Source organism: Syngnathoides biaculeatus, chromosome 8 (assembly GCF_019802595.1).
Source record: "Syngnathoides biaculeatus isolate LvHL_M chromosome 8, ASM1980259v1, whole genome shotgun sequence".
Lineage (NCBI taxonomy): Eukaryota > Metazoa > Chordata > Actinopteri > Syngnathiformes > Syngnathidae > Syngnathoides > Syngnathoides biaculeatus.
In genome coordinates, this window is record NC_084647.1 from 3,645,473 (window position 1) to 3,668,802 (window position 23,330).

The following is a 23,330-nucleotide window of genomic DNA, read 5'->3' on the forward strand; positions in this document are numbered from 1 at the left end:
CCATTAGGGGTCGCCACAGCGTGTCATCTTTTTCCATTTAAGCCTATCTCGTGCATCCTCCTCTCTGACACCCAATGTCCTCATGTCCTCCCTCACAACATCCATCAACCTTTTCTTTGGTCTTCCTCTCGCTCTTTTGCCTGGCAGCTCCATCCTCAGCACCCTTCTACCATCATATTCACTCCCTCGGGTCTGAACATGTCCAAACCATTGAAGTCTGCTCTCTCTCACCTTGTCTCCAAAGCATCCAACTTTGGCTGTCCCTCGAATGAGCTCATTTCTAATCCTATCCAACCTGGTCACTCCGAGCGAGAACCTCAGCATCTTCATTTCTGCTACCTCAAGTTCTACTTCCTGTTGTGTCTTCAGTGCCACCATCTCTAATCCCTACATCATGGCCGGCCTCACCACTGTTTTATAAATTTCTGCCCTTCATCCTGGGAGATACTCTTCTGTCACATAGAACACCAGACACCTTCCGCCAACTGTTCCAACCTGCTTGGACCGGTTTCTTCACTTCCTTACCACACAGTCCATTGCTCTGTATAGTTGACCCCAAGTATTTGAAGTCATCCACCTTCGCCATCTCTTCTCCCTGGAGCATCACTCTTCCTCCTTCACCCCTCTCATTCACGCACATGTATCCTGTTTTACTACGGCTCATCTTCATTCCTCATTCCTAAAGTCCAAAAACATGTGCATATATTAGTTTAATTGAAGAGTATAAATGAAGGTGTTTCGTCTGTGTTTTATTGGTGATCACAGGAGTGTGGAAAATCAGAAGTTCATGTGGCAGCTAATAATTATATGACTTCTTGTCTTTCATGTTCGGTTGGGAAGAAATAAGCCAAACATGGTCCAGATTTTTTTCTTTTGCCACCTAATTTTTTAATGTGAACATCTCTTGTCTTACTATGGATAATGAAGGTTCTTTACCTCATCTTATTAGGAGCAGCCTGTAGGCAATTACATCCATCCATTCTTTTTCCAAGCTACTCGTCCTCACATTACAATTATTAAGAAAATAGATATACTCGTGCAAGTACAAAAAAAATGTCTGCAGTTCAGAATTTCCATGAAGACATCTCCTTCAAACACGGTAAAGAAACACTAGTAAATTGCACTCATTAATACTCTTACTCTCAATAAAATCAAATCCTAATATACAAATGTACGTATTCAAGAAAGTTAAAAAATGATGTTGTTCAACAATGTAGCACATAAGAACAGAAAAGAAACAAGTGGGGGAATGAGGCCAATTGTTCAACACTGAATTGGTCAAAATACATTATTTCAATAATGCAAATAATGTGTGTGTGTACTGAATGTGTAAATTTAGATATAAATTGCAGATTGATACAGTACTTTAAATATATTCTAGTTATGTCGAACTTCCTTTGGAACCCATAATCTATCATTTCCAGTCTCCAATCTCCTAAAATGGCTTCCTTTACATTTTCCCACTGATTCCATTTCCAACACATGTACATACTCTATTGGCAGGGCCTTCAGGTACTGGCGCCAGCCTCTTCCGATTCCATACCAAGATACAAGGGGAAAATAAAATCAGGGTGGAAACCATAACAACATGCCTTGCGCCTCAGATGAATCCTCACAATGGGAGTGGGATGTCTGTCCCTCACAGCACATTGAAGGAGTGCACCCAGCAGAGTAGGGCACAAGAGCATACCAGCATTTTGTCATCTGAGAGAAGACGCAACTTGAATGCATAAATGAATAATTCCCTTTCTCTTGTAGTGACTCTTCCTGCTGCACTGAACTAGACTGAACCTGACAATTCTCCATTTGTTTTAATTCATTGTCGTTTGTTTCCCACTACTTACACTCTTGAGAGACTTGAAGAGCTAAAAAGTAAGTTTGGTCCAGACTGTCTCTGTGGCATTGTCAGGTTGTAATTTATCAACCACTTTTCCTTGATGTGTCCTATCCGTAGGCCAAGATACATAGAGTAACCACAACATGAGGTACATGAGAGACAAAGGATGAGCAATTCTCATTCTGTGTTTTCAGCCAGGGATGAGAATCATTTTGTTCTCAGTTGCCTTACGTGTATAAATAATGATAAAATCAAAAAGATACATTCTGAAATTTCATTGATACTATCAGAGAACTTTGCATCATATTGATTTGTACTTGTAATGCTGTGTTCTTTATCTCGCTACATGCAATAGTAGGAAGATATTGTCATGTGTATATATTGTGCTTGAAGTAAAATGAACACTCAGATTTGTTTAACATAGTTTTACGCCAGATGCCCTTTCTGATGCAACCCTCTGCATTTATCCGGGCTTGGGACCAGCCTACAGATTGCACTGGCTTGTGCCACCATAGGGCTGCAAAGAAGAAGACAAAAAAGAAGAGGAGGAAAGCAGATTCATTGGCAGAAGAAGAAGAGGAATGCACAGAGCCTACAACTGAGTGTAGGGACTTTGAATGTTGGGACTATGACAGGAATAGCTCAAGAGTTGGTTGACATGATGATTAGGAGAAAGGTTGATATATTGATTGAGGTATATTGTGCATCTAAGAGAGCAGGTGGAAAGGGAGTAAGGCTAGAAGTTTAGGAGCAGGGTTAAATTATTTTACCATGGAGTAGTTGGGAAGAGAAATGGAGTAGGCGTTATTTTAAAGGAAGAGCTGGCTAAGAGTCTCTTGGAGGTTAAAAGAGTATCAGATCAAGTGATAAGGCTGAAATTTGAAATTGAGGGTGTTATGTATAAAGTGATAAGCGGCTATGCCCCACACGTAAGACGTGACTTAGAGTTCAAAGAGAAATTTCGGAAGGAACTAGATGAAATGGTTTGAAGCATCTCAGATAGAGGGAGAGTTGTGATTGGTGCAGATTGTCATGGACATGTTGATGAAGGAAACAGGGGCGACAAAGAAGTGATGAGTATGTACGGCATCCGGGAAGGGAAGTTTGAGGGGCAGATGGTGGTGGACTTTGCAAAAGGATAGAAATGGCAGTAGTGAACACTTTTTTTCCAAAAGAGGCAGGAACATAGAGTGACCTACAAGAGCGGAGGTAGAAGCACACAGGGGGATTATATTTTGTGCAGACGATGTAATCTGAAGGAGGTTACTGACTGTAAGGTAGTGGTAGGGGAGAGTGTACCTCAACAGCATAGGAGGGTGGGGTGTAGGATGACTCTGGTGGTAGGTAGAATATTAAGAAGACAAAGGTAGAGCAGAGAACCATGTGGTGGGAGCTGAATGTTGTATGGCCTTTTGGAAAGAGGTGAGACAGGCTCTCGATGGATGGGAGAAGCTCCCAGAAGACTGGACTACTACAGCCAAGGTGATCAGAGAGACAGGCAGGAGTAGTACTTGGTGTGTCTTCTGTTGAGAAAGTGGAGAAGGAGACTTGGTGGTGGACCCCCAAAATACAGGAACTCATTCAAGGAAAGAGATTAGCAAAGAAGAAGTGAGACACTGAGAGGACTGAGGAGAGGTGAAAGGAATACATTGAGATGCGACGTAGGGCAAAGGTAGAGATGACGAAGGCTAAACAAGAAGCATATGACAACATGTACTCCAGGTTGGATGCGAAAGAAGGTGAAAAGGAGCTCTACAGGTTGGCCAGACAGCGGGATAGAAATGGGAAGGATGTGCAGCAGGTAAGGGTGATTAAGGATAGAGATGGAAATGTGTTGACTGGTGCCAGTAGTGTGCTAAATAGATGGAAAGAATACTTTGAGAACTTAATGAATGAAGAAAATGAGACAGAAGAAAGAGTAAAAGAGGCAAGTGTGAAGGAACCAGGAAGTGCCAATGATTAGTAAGGGGGGAATTAGAAAGGCACTAAAGAGGATGAAAAATGGAACGGCAGTTGGTCCGAATGACATACCTGTGGAGCGATGGAAACAATTTGGAAAGGTGGCTGTAGAGTTTTTGACCAACTTATTCAGCAAAATACTAGCGGGTGAGAACATGCCTGAAGAAAAAGAAAGTGTGCTAGTTCCCATTTTTAACAGAAGCATTATTTGGCCTGATGATGCTAGTGGAAAAGTACAGAGAAGGCCAGAAGGAGCTACATTGTGTCTTTGTGGATCTAGAAAAAGTCTATGACAGAATACCAAGAGAGGAACTTTGGTACTGCGTGCGTAAGTCTGGCGCGACTGAGAAATATGTTAGAATAGTACAGGACATGTCTGAGGGCTCCAGAACAGTGGTGAGGTGTGCCGTAGGTATGACAGAATATTTTCAGATGGAGGTGGAACTGCATCAGGGATCAGCTCTGAGCATCTTCCTGTTTCCTGTGGTAATGGATAGGCTGACAGATGAGGTTAGACCGGAATCCCCTTGGACCATGATGTTCGCAGATGATATAGTGATATGCAGTGAAAGCAGGGAGCAGGTGGAGGAACAATAAGAAAGATGGAGACATGCACTGGAAAGGAGAGGAATGAAGATTAGCCGAAGTAAAACAGAATATATGTGCGTGAATGAGAAAAGTGGAGGGGGAAGAGTGAGGCTACAGGGAGAAGAGATAGCGAGGGTCGACGACTTCAAATACTTGGGGCCAACAATACAGAGCAATGGAGAGTGCGGTCAGGAAGTGAAGAAACGGGTCCAAGCAGGTTGGAACAGCTGGCGAAAGGTGTCTGGTGTGTTATGTGACAGAAGAGTGTCTGCTAGGATGAAGGGCAAAGTTTACAAAACAGTGGTGAGGCCGGCCATGATGTACGGATTAGAGACAGTGGCACTGAAGAAACAACAGGAATCTGAACTGGAGGTGGCAGAAATGAAGATGTTGTAGTTCTCGCTAGGAGGGAGCAGATTGCATAGGATTAGATTAGCCAAAAAGAAAAGAAGAAAGAAGGAGTACTTGAAGTAGGAGTACTGTTGCTTGAGAATAATGACTTGAATAAATGTCAAAAGTAGCCCTCCAAATATGAACTTGATTATGAATAAAAATGTACTTAGTAAAAAAAAATTAAGTAAAGAGTAATCTTTGACTTCATCTTTAAAAAAGCCTATCTCGTGCATCCTCCTCTCTAACACCCACTGTCCATTAACCTCTTCTTTGCTCTTCCTCTTGCTCGTTTGCCTGGCAGCTCTATTCTCAGCACCCTTCTACCAATATACTCACTTTTTCGCATCTGGACATGTCCACACCATCGAAATCTGCTCTCTCGTATCTTGTCTCCAAAACATCCAACTTTGGCTGTCCCTCGAATGAGCTCATTTTGAATCCTATCCAACCTGCTCACTCATAGAGAACCTCAACATCTTCATTTCTGCCACATCAAGTTCTGCTTCTTGTTGTCTCTTCAGTGCCACTATCTCTACTCAGTGCATCAGACCAATGAAAGTCAAAACCTACTATTTTTCCACCTTGTGTCATGTTAGGACACTCACTCTCATCACTGCTGGTCCAATCAGTATTGGTGTTATTAATATATATATATATATATATATATATATATATATATATATATATAGTAACCACACGATCCGTCACTTTAAACTTCTCCCTTTGCACAATTGACATTGTCAACACACTTATCAATATAGAATTTCCATCTTGCAGATCTTATAAGGAATAGTTCTTATAAAAAGAAATGTCTTGTTCTTGTTGCTATGTTGTTCCTTGTTCTTTGTTGTGATTGTCGTACCGGGCAGCACCGACTGCCAGAGAAAAATTCCTTGTGTGTTTTACACATTTGGCCATTAAAGCTGATTCTGATTCTGATCATGGCCAGCCTCACCACTGTTTTATAAACTTTGCCCTTCATCCAAGCAGAGACTCTTCTGTCACATAACACACCAGACACCTTCCGCCAGTTGTTCCAACCTGCTTGGACCCATTTCTTCACTTCCTTGCCACACTCACCTTTGCTCTGGATTAGTGATCTATCCATCCATTACAGCAAACAGGAAGGGGCTCAAAGCTGATCTCTGATGCAGTCCCAACTCCACCTTAAAATCTTTTGTCACACATACGGCATACGTCACCACTGTTCTGGAGCCCTCATATACAATTCTAACATACTTCTTTCAGCATGATCACCATCCATCCATTCATCCATTTTCTATGACGCTTATCCTCATGAGGGTCGCGGGGAGTGCTGGAGCCTATCTCAGCTGTCAATGGGCAGGAGGCAGGATACACCCTGAAGTGGTTGCCAGCCAATCGCAGGGCACATCGAGACAAACAGCCGCACTCACAATCACACCTAGGGGCAATTTAGAGTGTCCAATTAATGTTGCATGTTTTTGGAATGTGGGTGGAAACCAGAGTGCCCGGAGGAAACCCACGCAGGCACGGGGAGAACATGCAAACTCCACACAGGCGGGGCTGGAATCGAACCGAGGTCCTCAGAACTGTGAGGCCAACGTTTTACCAGCTGCACCACCGTGATCATCACTTACCATATATATTTTTTTAAAATATATGGCAATCCACAGACACCTCCTGCCATTTCAATTTTTAACTGGCCAAAAAATTGGGAACTAGACAAACAGTATTTGCATTATTCACTTAAATAAAGAAGCAGGTTGCTGACCAGACTCACTACTTGTGTGTACATGTGTGCATGTGTGTGTGTGTGTTGTGTGTGTGTGTGTGTGTGTGTGTGTTGTGTGTGTGTGTGTGTGTGTGTGTGTGTGTGTGGTGTGTGTGTGTGTGTGTGTGTGTGAGAGGGAGCGAGAGCATAAAATTGAGCTAATGTTGCCAGATGAACTGCCAAAGCAACAATGGAAAAAATCTGTTCAGTACTGCAAACTGTTTGTTCTTTTTCAAATCAGTCATTTTTACAGTAGAAAACAACAAGTCTGACATCAAAATAATTAGCCATTGTACACCACAGTAGAGCTGCTTTTAATTTTACATTACATTACATTAATTTACATTACAGGAAGGGCATCCGGCGTAAAAACTGTGCCAAACAAATATGAGCATCCATCTGAGACGACACGCTTTGATGACCCTTAAGCCCAAAGAAATTCACTAATTCTGGAGCTTATTCTGACTTTTCTCTTTGTACTGTCTCATTATTGTACAGTACATACATTGCTCTGAAAACTATTAGTCGCCTTCTCTTTTTTTAGCATATTTCCCATACTTTAATGTGTAAGATCAGAAAAAAATCTAAATAACAGCCAAAGATATTGGCTGGCCAATACTTCAGGGTGTACCCGCCCGAAAACAGCTGGGATTGGATCCAACACGCCCGCGGCTTTTGTGGTAGTGGTACAGAAAATTGATGAATAACTGAAAAATAACTCAAGTTAACATAAAATGCCATTTTTAAATTTTGATTTTATTTACTAAGGAAAAACAACTAATTAAAGTAAACTGGCCCTGTGTGAAAAAGTAATTACATCTAGATGTTTAATCAAGAAATCACTCAATTAGAACCATTTAAAAAATGCACTTGAGGTTTACGTACTTGAGTTATATATATCTGATAGTTTCAATTGTTTGATGATCATAAAACATAAACTGAAGAAAAAAGAAGAATTTGGTGAGTGGCCAAATACTTTTTCATGATACTTTAAATACCTTATCCGTAAGTCTAATGGACTCTATGCACAATTCTCTTCAGTTTTTGGGCTAAGGAGAATGCAAACTTCCTCTTTGTAAAGGCATAGCACTCGCATTTACAGGATCAAAGTATTCAAAATATACTTATTGTCCACTGAAATTATATAAAGCCACGGTGAATGATGTATTAATATTAGATTTGCTGCAATTATACAAGTGCCAGGAAAGGGATCAAAGGACTCTTATCTGATTTCACGAGGCATTGGCCGTCTCACAATGTACATACACGCTTAAAACTTGCACAGCTTTGAAACGCTTCACTCTCACCTCAACTTTGTTTTCAAAGCACTTGGAAAAACAGTCACAGTTAAAAGAAAGTGATGTGCATCGTAATTGTACATAAATAGAAAAGAAAGGCTTGAGTGTCATTGTATAGTTGCATATGCGGGAAATTGGAAATGTGAAAATAAAGTACTATCAGGATTAATGTTTTCACAGCTCGATTGTTTCTCACCCCTCCATGAGTGACCAGAGCTTCTGGTTGGGAGCGGCTGGCAGTCGGTCTGCTGGCTGGAGCCGAGTGACGCCAACCGGGGAGTGAAAGGGAGACGGATGCCCCTGAATCTCTTTGTCTCGATCCACCAGAAACGTGTAATGCATTGCTGTACATGTAGTCCAATCATATTTTTTTCTTAATTTTTCTCAAACCGTCATATGATTTGTGAAATGTTGTGGTAGTCTCATGGGGAGATGTGACTCAGAAAGAAAAAAACAGAGTTATTGAAATAAAAAGAGAATGTGTGGTGGACTCTTGGAAATAAACAGCAGGCACTGATGTTTGTTTTTTTTCAACAACTCTTGCAAACGTAGAGATCCTTTTTTCATGATTTGCATGCTTTGTCTAATAATAGTCTCCTTTGTGGGCTTCCTGTACCTTCTACTTTAGGGTTCTCCATAACTACATGCTGTGGCGCATCGTGGCAGCGCTAAGTGAACATCTGTCAACCGCCTTCCGAAGCACCATCCATGAGTTTTCTCGGGAGATTGATGGCACCGAGCAGCAGCTGGAGCTGGGCAGACTGTGCCTCACGCAGGCCAACAAACACTTTGGCATGGCCCTGGGAGCACTCTTCGTCCAGCAGCACTTCTCCTCGCAGAGCAAGGCCAAGGTAAGAATGCAAGCTGGAGGCTGAAAGAATGGAATAATGAATGCATACCTTTCATTGTGTGTCGTTTGTTAAATTAACAATGCATCAAACGTGCCCGAGTTTCCAATGATCGGTGGCAAACGAGGGCTTTTGGCTCTGAGAGAAATCTGAACAGTGTGCAACCATTACAACTTTCTACGGCAACAAGAGAGAATGTGAAATCTGACCTTGGCCTTGCGCATTTTTTTTCTTAGCGCAGACTCTTGGACATTCTGTGGCGCAGGAATACAGTTCCCAATGACATCTGACATCCCAATGCAACCCCATCATCTCGTAACTTGTCCGTCAACTCGACGCTTAGAGCGAAGCAGTATTTCCAAACTTCTTTCATAAAAAGCCAAAAGCTGGACACAGTCACTGTGTACATACCGTGGTTTGGAAAATATAACCTCTCAACCTCACCTACCCTTGTTTTAATATCCCATTTGGTAAATAGTTGGAACTTCAGTCTAAACATATGTTTCTATTGAAGAGATAATGATATCCCAGTATACTCATTTATTTTTAAACATAGTACAATGGACGCCCATGAATAATGAGGGCCATTCTAAAATATGTAATGAAGTTTTTTTTTAATATCCAAAATATTTGAATAAGCAGGAATATACTGTGAAACCACTGAAATGTGAGTATGTGGGGGTCCATTGTATTTTCATCAATGTCAGTATTTTGTTGTTTTTCTGGGAGAAATCACAAAGTCCGACTGCCTCATTTCTAGTTAATTAACACATCTGGTTTTGTGCCTTGAATTGCATACATTTTATTTATTATCTTTTTCATCATTTGCTTTATCTTATGTAAATACTTAATGAGTTAATATGTTTTCACCTTGGTTCAATTTTTGTTCTTACAGACTCTGGTGTGAGTTTTTGTTTCAAGTTGTTATTACTGTATATAATTCTACTCCTCGATATTGGAGTTATTGATCAAAATAATAATAAAAATAATAAGCCCTTCCGATTTACTAAAGATTACGAAAGGCTGAGAAAGTGTTTCATATGAGATGTTTAAAGCTAGTTTACTTTAAGGTTTGATGCCCACATAGTTGGGTAAAGTTGCCAGTTGTGATGCGCAGCCTTGACAGATGACACTTTTGCCACAGCCTAAAGTAGAATAACAAAGCCTCAGGAGCTCGAGCCGATAAACAAGAGGCGGCTTTCAAGACGAGTGTTTTGTCATCCCCAGTACCCAACATGGAGGGATACATGATGTGATGGAGCAACAGACATTCCTAACAACAAACGTACTCGGTATTAGCATTAAAATGGCCTCTGACAACCGAGGAAGTGCAAATACAAGACGTTGTTTTGATTGCTTTCATTTTTTTCAGTTTATTTGTTTGTTGTATTTACAGGAGTATGGAAAACATATAGGTTTTTTTCATGTGTGGAAGTGTGACAAGACACCGTAAAATCTGGATAAAAATGCACATCGGGACTTTTCGTTTCTTAAAATATGATTTGTGTTGTTGACATTTTAACGTTCTGGGAATGTCGTGGAGAGATCGCTGTCTTTTGCATTTGTGTGTGGGATCACAACACTTCTTCCTTCTTGTCAGCACAGTCCACGGATTGCCGACACCACACAACACCACCACAATCTAGTCCAGGTATAAACACATATGGAGAGATCAGCACTTTGTTTCCACTTTTGTCTCAGTGGACGTCTTCGCTCCACTGAGTGACACTCTAATTCTTGTTTAATCACACCTATTACATCCAAAAAGTCAATTGGATGCTCACCAGTGGTTTAATGTCAAAGAACCGTAATATTTTCGACATCTGCTAAAAATATTATATTCTTGTGCTAAGCCTACTCCTTTACAGGAAAAGGAAGTTGAGTGATAAAAATTTTGTTTTAGATGGGCCTACTGTAAAATGAAATGTGATACCCCTCCAGGTGGAGGAGTTGGTAGAGGATATAAAACATTCCCTGGACCTGCGACTGCAGGAGCTCGACTGGATGGATGACGCCACCAAGGAGGCAGCCAGAGCAAAGGTTTTAAAGTTTACTTCTCCAACTCACACATTCAAGTTCTTGTCCTATTTTGGATTTGTTTGTTGGTTTTCTTTTTTCTTTTCCTCCTGGGGTTTTGACCGATTGCCTGCTTAGATGAAACCAAGTGATAGAAAACGGCGAGGACTTGACTTTGAAAATAGGGATCTCTCTGTGGTGATGATTTAGGGTCTGCACAGCAAGATATCCCTACTAATACATTTACAATGTGCAGTTATAATCCCTTTATAGGGTCTTGCTGAATATAAATGGCTTCTCTGTAATCCTCTTTCTCTTGGTTTGCTTGATTAGGTGACGTGTGTGCTGGACTCCAAACACAAATGTCAATTGAATATGTTGTTTTTTTTTCAACTCACTTTCCCCCTGATACTTCGCCCCTCATCCTCCTCCTCCTCCTCTTCTGTCTCAGCTGAAGTACATGATGGTCATGACAGGATACCCAGACTTCCTGGTCAAACCGGAGGTCATAGATCGAGAGTATGGGGTGAGTCATAAACTCTCACTTTTTTGGCACTGGTTTCTTCTTCAAAAATGATTTTCCATCAAGTGTTCCCATGAATCTCGGGCGACATTTTCAATGGATTTAAGTGCATTTTAATGCACGCAAATGACCCATTGAAATTTGGTATGATGATTCAAGCAAGAACAATGCTCAAAATCAATGTCTATACACTATACTTGGGTACGATCAGAATGGGTTACTGGCAACGGGAGAAGCCATCAATTCTGCAGAAAACATTTGCCATAATTTCAGTATTTGTGATGCTTAAAGAAAATACTCAGAAATGTGAGGTTGAGGTAATCTGCTCAGAAAAATTTGAAACAGTGCAGATAAGAGAGGCACATGTGGCCTAGTGAGACTCATGAAGCAAAAGGCAGATGGAAGCAAGGTCAGAGCGAGGAAGAGAGGCTTTGGAAAAGCAAATTATATTTGGAAGTCAACAATGGCGAAAATAAATATGCTCTTTATCCAGCTGTTAAGATTTTTTTTTCATCCTTTTACCAGATCCACAGCAATATTTGGTATTTCTGTGCTTAATAGTGAGATGTCGTCTGTTTTATTTTGGATTATGATGTTACGCCTTTACTTAAGACCGTAATGGAAGCCAACGCAACAAAGTTTTGGTTGTAAAAGATGCTGTGCAAAGTTTTCACATAAAAAACAGAAATAATCTACAATGATACTGAAACATGTATGTGTTCTGACATCCTTTTGATCATCATGATCATCATGAAGACATTTTTATAATTGTGTCCTAACATCATAACAGTGAGAAGCAAAGTGAGACACTTTTTAATTTAATGTCTAAATGAATCTTGCCATGTTGTGATGCTAGTTATTAGGATTGAAAGAATTTCCAATTTGTCCGAACCAAAATAAAATGTTGTACATGATGAGACCAACTCGCAATAAATCTTTTCAAATGGTAGGAGACACGTTCAAAATTTCTTTTGGACTTTTTGTATTTTGCTAGATTATTATCTTTTCCCTCCTCTCTGTATCAACGAAAGAGTATATTGGCCTTCACGGATTAAAAACCATTTTTTTTTTTTTTGTTTTGTCTCATCACTCCACTGCAAAGGTTGCACTTGTTATGAGTGGTTAAGTTTTCAGTCATTGAATTGGATAACGGGTAAATGACTATACTTACAGTATGCAATATAGCACTTCTTTACATGTGTTTTTAATTTGGGCACAAGCAAGGGGAAGAGAAGTAAACTCTGTAGAAGGATTGGAGTCAATGGCTTGTGGTTTTCAAATGAAAGGTGTTGTTACAAACTGTATATTAAGAACTAACCACTGCAAGTTACTGTAGACTAAGCAATCGGTCTCATCCTGTCTTGTGGTTTTGCAGTTTGATGTGGATGAGAAAACCTACTTCAAGAACATTCTCAACACCATCAAATTTAACATTAAGCTGTCGGTCAAGAAGATTCACGAAGAAGTGGACAAGACAGTGTGAGTTTCCCCTCTAAGAGTTGGCCTCAGTGATGTCCTTTTTTTTTTTTTTTTTAGTTTCAAACCTCTGTGCTCGCACCACTGTGACAAACAAACAGATTCCAAATTGACACACAGCTGGAGAAGATCCATTTAGTTACTTATCTACAGCAGCCAGACAGTGGGAACGTGCTGTGAAACATGAAGCTCATTTCTGTAAAATACAGCAGCCCAATGCTCCTGGATTGAGTGATTCTCTGCACTGACACACATTATTATTCCGAGATGCCCGGAACAACTGCTCCATTAGCCCACGCTCAATACCCTAAAGAGTTGAATCACGCACTCCTCCTTTATCACCAAAAAGTGCATTTTTCATTGCTGGCTCACTCTGTCTTGTCACTGAGAAATAAATAAATGCTCCTCCTTCTTGTGTTGCGCATCGTCTTCGGCGCCGCACGGCCCACGCATAGCCATCCGTCTTTCCCTCCAGGAACAAGGGCATCGCTCACTCTCAGAGTTAGTCATTTGGGGAATTTGGTGGCAATCGATTGGTCTGGCTTCAAGTGGATTAGCATAGAGGAACTGTCCTTGTTTTCAAGTGCAGAGAGCTGTGACTGTCGGATCACAGGCACTGAAAGCTTCTCACCAGGGGGTTTTACAGAGATGAGAGAGAGAATGTTCTGGTATCCTATTCAGTATTTCTGTGTCTGTGTGTCTGTCTTGTTTATTTGATATCTCCACAGGTGGATTCTCCCCCCACAGGCCCTAAATGCCTACTACCTTCCAAACAAGAACCAAATGGGTGAGTGAAAGCTCAAACTTGGTGAACAGAAATATTGTCTGTACGGCCTGAAAATTTAAGTGTTTGTTTCCACTATTCGCGACAGAGTTTGACAAGATTTTGACTTATGTCTGTGGGAATTTTGCAAGTTCAAGGCTGGTGGCACCACACACAGTTAGCACAGCTGCCTTTTACTTCAGAGGTTGGGTGTTCAAATCAGGCCTCTAGATTTTGCACATACACACTCGAGTGGTTTTCTCTGGGTATGTCGGCTTCCTCCCAAATCCCAAAAATACGCAAAACGTTCAAAATTGTTCTTTAGTGAGAATGTGTGATTGTCTATATATGCCCTGCGATTAACTGGTGACCAATTTAAGGTGTATTACACCTGTTGGACAAAGTCAGCTGGGACAGGGCTTCAGCTCACTAGTAACACCATTGAGGACAACTGGCACAGAAAATTAATTGTTGGATGCAGTTCAGGTATCTAAAGTTTTTACACACGAAACTCATCCAATCATGTCTTCCTGAAACTTGCTTTGTCACTGGCACACAGTAATGCTGGCTACAACTAAAATGCGCTCTCCCGCAAAGTTGGAAGCATAGTTATTAATCATGTCTTGGAAAACCAGATAATTGAATAACATTGGACAGACAGCAGTACCTCAATCTTTGATAGCGGGAGCCGGCCTAAATGAACCCCTAATTGATTTGGTCAGTGAAAATTCTGTCCCATGACTTTTGTGCATATCCAGGTAGCCATTCATCTTTACAGCTTATCCTGTTGAGGTGTTCCTGAGACTCTCACAGGTGACTTTGTTTGAAAGGCAGACTACAACCTGGATTGATCGACAGTTAATCACAGGGCAAATGAGCCTCCGGTACACAGAGATTCCACTACATTGGCACGTCAGTGCGGTAGCATAAAAGCAAGCATTTATCACAGTTTTTTTGTATCCATTGAAGGGGGGGATATAGTTACAACCATGTGTGCTGTCACACAGCAATGTAGCATCCTGAAACAGACAATTATGTGCGGTGATATCAGCAGCAACGTTTAGTATGATGCTTGAAATGCAGTTTTTTTCAGTGTGTAATTAAATTAATTACTTTTTTAATCATGATACCAGAGTGAACGTGCATTTTTGTGTGTTTTTACATGCTTGGGTAATAAAGATGAATATGATTCTGAAAAGTGTCTTATCTTGGCTCATGTCATTCATATTGAACATTATTATCTCAATAGTCGAGAAAATAATGCAACATCTGACTAAATAAAGGGTGCGAAGGCCCTGGAGTTTTTACAATGAATATGAACTTGTCACAAACCATACACCATAGTTTTGAAGTGAAGGGTCCAATCCCGCCTGTGTGGAGTTTACATGTTCTCCCTGTGCCTGCGTGGGTTTCCTTAGGGCACTCCGGTTTCTTCCCACATTCCCAAAACATGCGACATTAATTGTACATTCTAAATTGCCCCTAGGTGTGATTGTGAGTGCAGCTGTTTGTCTCGATGTGCCCTGTGACTGGCTAGTAACCAGTTCACGGTGTACCCCGCTTCTTGCCCATTGACAGCCGGGATAAGCTCCATGACTCCCTGCGATCCTCATGAGGACAAGCGGTGAAAAAAATAGATGGATGGATAAACTTTGCCACAAGGGGCAGTGCAAACATCCTAATCTATATTTTTGTTATATACCGTACGAATGTCATACACATGGATATGTAATTTTTTTTTTTTTTAATTAAGTCATTTTCCCCATCCCTCTTGTTTTGTATAGAGCGCAAGTGAACATCCCCTCATTAAACTACTGTAATAATAAATGGGGGGGGGGGCGTAAAAACAATGTCATGTAGAAATCATCAAGTGTCCCAGAAACATGAAGGAAAATGTGTTCTGGACTCATGAAACCAATTTGGAACATTTTTGGACATAATTCCAACTCTTCGTTTGGACAAAGAAAACTTTTGTGTTTGGTGTTTTAAGAGTGGCGCATTCACTTTTTGATCATCTTGTTGACAGAGTTGCTTTAATCCTGTTGTGTTTGCATTCTTTTGCAGTTTTCCCTGCTGGCATCCTTCAGCCAACTTTGTACAACCCTGAATTCCCGCAGTAAGTGCCTTTCCCATCTTAGATCCCACAAGTGCCTGCAAACATCCGAAGCCTCTCCTTCCCAAAAAGACCAGCACCCCTGATTTAATCAATTTAACGAGCCACAAAGAGCTCAATTAGTGAACAAGGTGCCCCAAATGAAACAGAGTTTCATTGCGAATTGAATTGGAGTGAAGTAATTGGACTGAACTTGACAGAAAAGAGGACTCCTCTTTTGTCATCGATTCATCTCTCTTGTTGCTCATCTTGTACTTTCAGAAGCACTCCCATGAATGAGAAGTCCAGTAGGAACCAGCCCAAGCTAATTTTACATCTAGGTGTAACTTGTGAATGTGTTTAAATTCAAACCCACATTGTTTACTGTGCAACTGACTTCCTTGGAGATATTCACTATTTCATAGTTTTACTATCAAACCTCTTTAATTTATTGTTGCCAAGTGTTTGATAATGCAGTTTTCCACAGTTGGAGCACAATTAATACATTTTAATACAAGTATGCTTAACATTGACGCAATAATTGCAGAACATTCAACATCATGATAACCCAATAATACAAAAATCTCTTTGGAGTAGGTCAAAATTGAACTTTAATATAATTTTCAGGCCATAACGTTTGAGATACAGGTAACTAATTTGGATATTTGTCCAGGTCAAAATAATCGGTCAAAACTAACAACTGATAGAGGAAGAAATGGTACAATTTATCTGTTAAATGTATAGTACAGTTAACCTACAATAAAATGTCTTTCCTGTTACTTAAAAACACTGAAACCTTACAATGTTTTTCATATTGGGTATTAAGTCTGTCATTTAACTACGCTTGTCTCCGTGCTGCCTTTGTGTTCCGTTCATTCTATTCAAGTAAAGAATAAAATAGGAACTTCATTGAGCAGTAAGGCATCAAAAATTAAAGAAAGACAGAGCAGAGACTGCAGCTGAAATGACATGAAATTAGAACAATTAATTGTCTGTCATGCACTTCTCATCTCCGTCATACTACAACTTCATGTTCAAACTATTCTGGTATGAATTCCAGTCAAGGAGCTCATTTCGGTGCACTACTTTTCGCTTTTGAAAAGCGATATAAACAAATGAATTGGATACTACACTATTTGACAGCATAAATATGGAGCATTTGTAATATCCAAGGCCTTGGTAATCACACTGCTGCTTCAAATGATTCTAATGCAAGGGCAACTATTTAAAAATGAGTCCAAAATGCCACACTTTTTTTATTTAAATAAATCACACACTCACAAATGAGATCATTAGAGCAAATATTTTGCGTGCTAAACATTAGCATAGACTTTTATGTCTTCATTAGTGGAGATTGCCACTAATTCCACTACCTGCTGCCATGCATGCTGATAAATATTAATTGGTTGTGTCTGGACTTGTCCCCCTTTCAGGACCCCAAAACCCCCCAACACGCATACACACGCACACACACAGCCCTCGCTATCACATCCAGTAATTGAAGCTTCAATCAGCCAGTTAGTTTTTGCGAGGGAGTCCGGCTCATTGCGAGGCAGCGTATCGACTAGCTGTCAGAAAGTCATTTTCAGACGTAGTCATGTGAATAGCCTCAACTCTGCCCTCAAATTGGACTCACACCTTTTGCATGAGCTGCCAAGACATCTGGCGTCCGGTGAGGGTCAGCAGGGGGGCAGGGGTGTATGTGTGTGTGTATAGGTGAGGTCTGAGGTGTTGAATTTCTCTGGGAAAATGACATTCCAAGCTCTCATCTGACACATTCTGTGCTGTGATTTGTAAAACAGACAACAAAATGTTCAGCACTATACTGCATAAAAAATTGCAAGTTTGCCCTGTCCATTAGTGTGTGTGCTTGCATGAGTGGGCTCAGTGCGCAGTCCTATTAAATGGCAGACAAGCGTGTGCTTGGGTTTGCCTCCACCGCCAGAAATACAGTTAAATCGATGAGTTTCTGCTAAATAGAACATGTGAAAAGTTATTCGGAATAACAACTTAGTGGAATGTTAACTCATTATTTGCAACTAAATACGGTACTGTGTTATCCACTTTAGGATCAGTTCCAACACACCACCTCTCCCTAAAATATTCAAAAAAGCGCTGCCTTCTAAGTTGCTTTTCTGATCCAGATGTAAATATTTGGAAGGTCAATTTTGCCTTATTCCTGCTAGGTCTTTGAACTATGGGGGAATAGGAGCAATCATTGGCCACGAACTTACCCATGGTTATGATGACTGGGGTAAGAATACTTTTTGACTCATGCAATATTCCTGATTCATCTGTTCCATCTCTCCTTTGAAGTTTTCTGTTTACCAAAAAACATGTGATGTGGAAATAACAACGCTATTGTTATCATGAACAATCAAATGAGCCATTATATATATAGAAATATCCATTGAATGTTTGAATATATCATTGTCGTCTTCATTTTTGCATGCCTTTTCAACGTTGATCCCAATACCTAGGTGGACAGTATGACCGTCACGGCAACCTCCATCAGTGGTGGACAGAGGACAGTTACAGAAAGTTCCAGAAGAAGGCTGAATGTATTGTCAAGCTCTACGATAACTTCACAGTTTACAATCAGAGGGTGAGTCTTTAATTCCTTGAGACGGTGATGATGCAAAAGTAACTCTTGTTGGATTGAAGAAGTAACTGGTCGAATTACTTTCTGGGTAAAGTCATGCATGACTTCGCAAATGACTCAAAATTGCAGATTTTGACAGTTATGTGCTTTTCGTTACTTTGTAATTTGGTACCGGAATTACTGGTTACATTGCAGTGGAAAATCCCTTCTATTCAACTGTTAGCTCCAGATAATTGACCAAATTCTGACATTATTCTATTATACTACTATACTGACTGCTTCATATCAATATTACACTATTTTGAGTTCAATTTAGCAAGTTTTTGAAATACTGTATTTAGTATAGGCTGTACACTCAAGTATTGATTATTGAGTATTGAAAGCAGAGGTGTGCGCTTTTCTGGCTGCATGCATTCTCCATGGATTCATGCGCACTCATCCCAATTATGCACTCTGGATATATCCATCCATTTTCTCAGACACTTATCCTCACAAGAGTCGCTGTGTCAACCAGCAGGAGGCAGGGAACACACCCTAAAATGGTTTCTGGCCTATCGCAGGGCACATAGAGACAAACAGGTGGACTGACAATCATACCTAGGGCAATTTAGAGTTGGGGGGGGTGAATGACCAAGTCACAAAGATCTACCCACTACAAAGATGCAAAACATATTTATTTTAAAGCATATTGAGGATTCTTTATGTGTAAATGTATGTTTGTGTGCCGTGCATAACCACCTGAGCCAATATTGCACAACACAACAGAATGAACTATGAACATTTTTTCCCAGAACACCTCATCAGGGAGGCGTCCTGGAGGCATCCGTATCAGATGCCCCAGCCACCTCATCTGGCTCCTCTCAATGCAGAGGAGTAGCGGCTCAACACTGAGCCCCTCCCGGATGACCGAGGTTCTCACCCTATCTCTAAGGGAGTGCCCGGACACCCTGCGGAGGAAACTCATTTCAGCTGCTTGTATCCGGGATCTAAACACAATACAAATGAAAATGCACACCTGGGCTCTGTCACTCACGTCAGCAGATTTGTCCAATTGCATTGAGAAAGACTCACAATCTCAGATGTCCTTCCACATTTGCTTGGTTAAGTTCTCAACCATGGCTTCACGGCGACCTGTACTCATTGACAGCTGCAGAGCTTTTATTGAATATAATATTTCCGCCTTATTTTTAAAAGATCGTAACAACGAGTCAGCTATGCCTCTTTTACCATCTCTTTGTCTTGGAAGGACTTCTTGTTATTAACGATGGTGTGACTAATCTGGAACGATGCTTCAGTGGCAGCTTTCACTGTCAAATTATGTTGTGTGAAAAGTGACTCCTGTCTGGCCAATTTGAATTTTAGTTCGTTCACTTTTCTCATTCTCAGCTCGCTTTTCCAAGTCGGTGTTGTATTTTCCATGAACAGTTCGAAACTGCCTCTACATGTTTCACGTCTTTCGTATTACAGTAGTACACTGGCAGATGAGGCAAACGCACTTCAAAAATGACATAGTGGAAAAATAAAGTCCACCTCCCATTCTGTATGAAAATGATATGTTTTTGTCTTCATCTTTGCTCCAGCATCTATACTCATGTTTGATTAACTTTCTGTACCTTAACAAAAAAGCGAGGGCTTAAAATAGGGGGGACCTCATTGACGAGCATGTTTTACTGTACCATAGCCGTTGTTTGCGCATGCACAGTGATCTAAAGGTCAGAAACATATGGCTGACGTCTTTTTTTTTCTGGCATGCCATCGCGATCGACCAAAACTGCCTCGCGATTGACACATTGAGCACTCCTGATGCTGGCCCAGATCGCTCCCCCACGCTCATCACCTGGCCAATGGCCATAATGTCCCTCTAACTTTACGCTGACAGACGAACATTACTCGACATATTTCTCACATATACTGATGAAAAATATTAGCAACAGCAGACTGGACTTTCCCCTGCAAGGTTTATGCTTCAAACATCCTGCTGGCTACTTGGCTCTTTCTGAGAGGGGTTCCCAATGTGTGCACTAGACATCATTGAGAACAAAAAAAATATAACACAGCTCTTTTGAGAATTTTGGGTTCAGATTTTAGAATGCAATATGAATGTGTTTTCTGTATCTAGGTCAATGGTCGCTTGACACTGGGAGAGAACATAGCAGACATGGGAGGACTCAAGCTGTCATACTCTGTGAGTACAGCCTCATACTGAAGAACCTGATCATCAAAAATGCAGAATAACTGCAAATCCATTTATCGATTATTTGAGCCGCTTATCCCCACAAGAGCGGCCACAGTGCTGGAGCCTATCCCAGTTTTCTACGGGCAGGAAGCAGGGTACACCCTGAAACGGTTGCTAGCCAATCGTAGGGCACATTACACACGCACACATTAACACCTACAGGTGATTCAGTCTCTTCAATTAATGCATGTTTTGTTTTGTTTTGTTTTGTTTTTTAAACTCAAAACTCCACATAGGCAGGGCCAGCATTTGAACACTGGTCCTCAGAAGGCACTCAGTCGGCCACTGTGCTGCCAACTGAGAATATGTTTATATTTTTACATACAGATCATAAAATTCAGAAATACTGATGATTATTTTGGTTTTGGGGGGAACAGTGGAGCAGCTGGTTGGGGTGTTGGCCTCACAGTTCTGAGGGCCGGGCTTCAAATCCCGGCCCCGCCTGTGTGGCGTTTGCATGTTGTCCCCGTGCCTGTGTGGGTTTTCTCCGGGCACTCGGGTTTCTTCCCACGTCACAAAAACATCCAACATTAATTGGAGACTCAGGGCAAAAGGAACACAAAGGTTGAATCCAGGAAAGACGAACAAAAACTGATACTCACACCAATTGATGGTTTAGAGTGTTCCAATGTCTGTAAATATTTGTCTTATTTTTAATGTTATTCCCTGTCACACTCACTCTGTCTAGGCATATCAGAAATGGGTGAGAGAACATGGCCCCGAGAGGCCCCTACCAGGCCTCAAATATACACATGAACAACTGTTCTTCATTGCCTTTGCACAGGTACCGACTGTCATTCTCATTCTCCATTGGTCTTAAATATAAGCATCAAGTTTCAGTTTGTACACTTGCATTTGTAGTGCAACCTGTCTCATTATAGCTCTTCCTTTATTTCAGAACTGGTGTATGAAAAGAAGATCTCAGTCAATCTACTTGCAATTGTTAACAGATAAACATGCACCAGAACACTACAGGTAAATAGAACACTCAAAATATGCACTTCTCGGGGAACAACTGCATATGTCAGATCATGTTGTGCATACTTTACCGGTTTACTAATGTATTGTGGGTTTCTCACCTTTCAGAGTGATTGGCAGCGTTTCCCAATTCAATGAGTTTTCCCGCGTTTTCCATTGTCCGAAGGGTACCCCCATGAACCCTGTTGACAAATGTTCTGTGTGGTGACCTCACTGGAAGTGCTTCTGATGGACTGTAATTTGAAGCCCCCCTCCCCCCCTCCCAACACATATTAAGTACCACTAATTTAACACAAGCAATCTGACTGCAAAGATTCCACTTGAGGATAAAAGTTCATTCATCTTTTCACATTCGTCAACACAAACGTAATAAATTAGTGATGCTCGTCCTGTCATCAGCATAAGAAAGCATTGTCTACTAACCAAGCTAATCAAATCGCTCACATTACACATATCATTTACTATATATGTATATTGATATATTTCTATTTTTTTATGTTTTTTCAAATCATCTATTTTTGTATTACACAAAATGTATGAGGGTCAATTATGTATTTCATACATGACCTGGTTTGTTTTGTTTCCCTTTTTTTTAACGTTTAACCTTTTTTTGAGTAGTTTATCCTTTGATGCATCAACTCAAACATTATCAGCATACTACAAGAGGTCGACGTGTGATTTCAGCGCAGATTGGAGCAGATTTCTTCAGCGTTGCTAAATGTTGCCTCCCACTCAGTTCCATACTGTATTCAAGCTGGTTGTTGCACTCGTGGTTTAGAGGGCGAAGCTAACCGTCATGCGTGTTGTATCGTTTGCCTGCTTTGTTCTCGTTACAGTACGTGTACCTTTTTAAGGGCAGTCAAGTGTTTTTGTTTTTTTGTACGAGTTGTACAAGTATTGCCATTTTTTTCTCAGGAAATATTGCAGCAAGCCAGTACACAAAAATCACTTAATCACCAAATGAAGCCACTGCCACTGGTAAATAAAAGATTCCCGAGTAGACTTTTAAATTGGACATTCCAGACAAGCTGTTTTAATTACGTATATGAGACTTAGTAACCAAAAGAGAGGCAGTGCATTCAATCACTTTATGGTCCAATAAGAAAACAAAAAAATACAGCACTGAAACAGTTTTCCGGTGGATGACTCGTGTATTTGTACATCCATCCATTTTCTGAGCCGCTTATCCTCACAAGGGTCCTGGGAGTCCTGGGAGCTTATCCCAGCTATCTTCAGGCAGGAACTGGTTGTGTATTTGTACAGTGTTGTTTTCAAGAAAACGCCTTTGGATAGCAAACGTGATTCAGGTGTTGTTGTTGTACGCTTGATTTGACGACAAGCATGTTCCCTCCCTTTGATGCCTAACACCACCAAGTTCAAAAAGACCTACGTGGATCATGACTGCAACTCCAAATTCACACGTGACAGCTATCGCTTCCTCCCTTATGGTTGCTGTTCAGTGTTTGAATAAATACAAACAAATTCTTGTGTGGTGTCATGTGTGGCTTTGGGTCATTATCAGTGTGTTATCAGTGGGTGTGCTCACGGCCTTCTCTATCCCAACCACCGTGCAGATGATGGTGGACTTATCTTTCTCGGGTACAACTTGATGTACTTGGTGTATCTCCTGAATATATGCATGTATATTCATGAGCTCAAATCTCATATGGGTTTTGACTGAAGCAGCAACAGTTGTAGTCATTCAGGTGCTCACAAAATGTTTCAAATCCCCAAAATAAACAAATAGATTTTTGTTTGATGGTGTGCTGTGAGATTTTGTAAAAATGTATGCTTTTTCTCAGTAAAGTCTACGAAACGGTACCTTACAGTAGAAGATGGACAAAGAAGTTCTGATTGCCAAAAATGGTTCAGTAAGTACTAGACAATTAAAAGCAAATGAAGACAGTTATTAAAATATGAATCATCTTTATTTGTCAAGTATATCAAAAACACAAGCAACTTGTCTGT

The 23,330-nt window shown here is 40.7% G+C and overlaps 1 protein-coding gene across 1 annotated transcript in view; it reads left to right on the forward strand.

Annotated features, from left to right (window-relative positions):
* The window catches only part of LOC133505220 (endothelin-converting enzyme-like 1), a 53,954-nt gene extending 30,738 nt beyond the window's left edge, over positions 1–23,216 (forward strand). The window contains exons 7-18 of the mRNA XM_061828245.1: positions 8,457–8,679; positions 10,618–10,716; positions 11,144–11,218; positions 12,591–12,694; positions 13,420–13,478; positions 15,519–15,570; positions 17,733–17,800; positions 18,027–18,151; positions 20,268–20,333; positions 21,073–21,168; positions 21,283–21,359; positions 21,471–23,216. Coding sequence (XP_061684229.1) covers positions 8,457–8,679; positions 10,618–10,716; positions 11,144–11,218; positions 12,591–12,694; positions 13,420–13,478; positions 15,519–15,570; positions 17,733–17,800; positions 18,027–18,151; positions 20,268–20,333; positions 21,073–21,168; positions 21,283–21,359; positions 21,471–21,570 — 1,144 coding nt within the window. The 3' untranslated portion in view covers positions 21,571–23,216. The remainder of the gene's footprint in view (positions 1–8,456; positions 8,680–10,617; positions 10,717–11,143; positions 11,219–12,590; positions 12,695–13,419; positions 13,479–15,518; positions 15,571–17,732; positions 17,801–18,026; positions 18,152–20,267; positions 20,334–21,072; positions 21,169–21,282; positions 21,360–21,470) is intronic.
* The last annotated feature ends 114 nt before the right edge of the window (positions 23,217–23,330 follow it).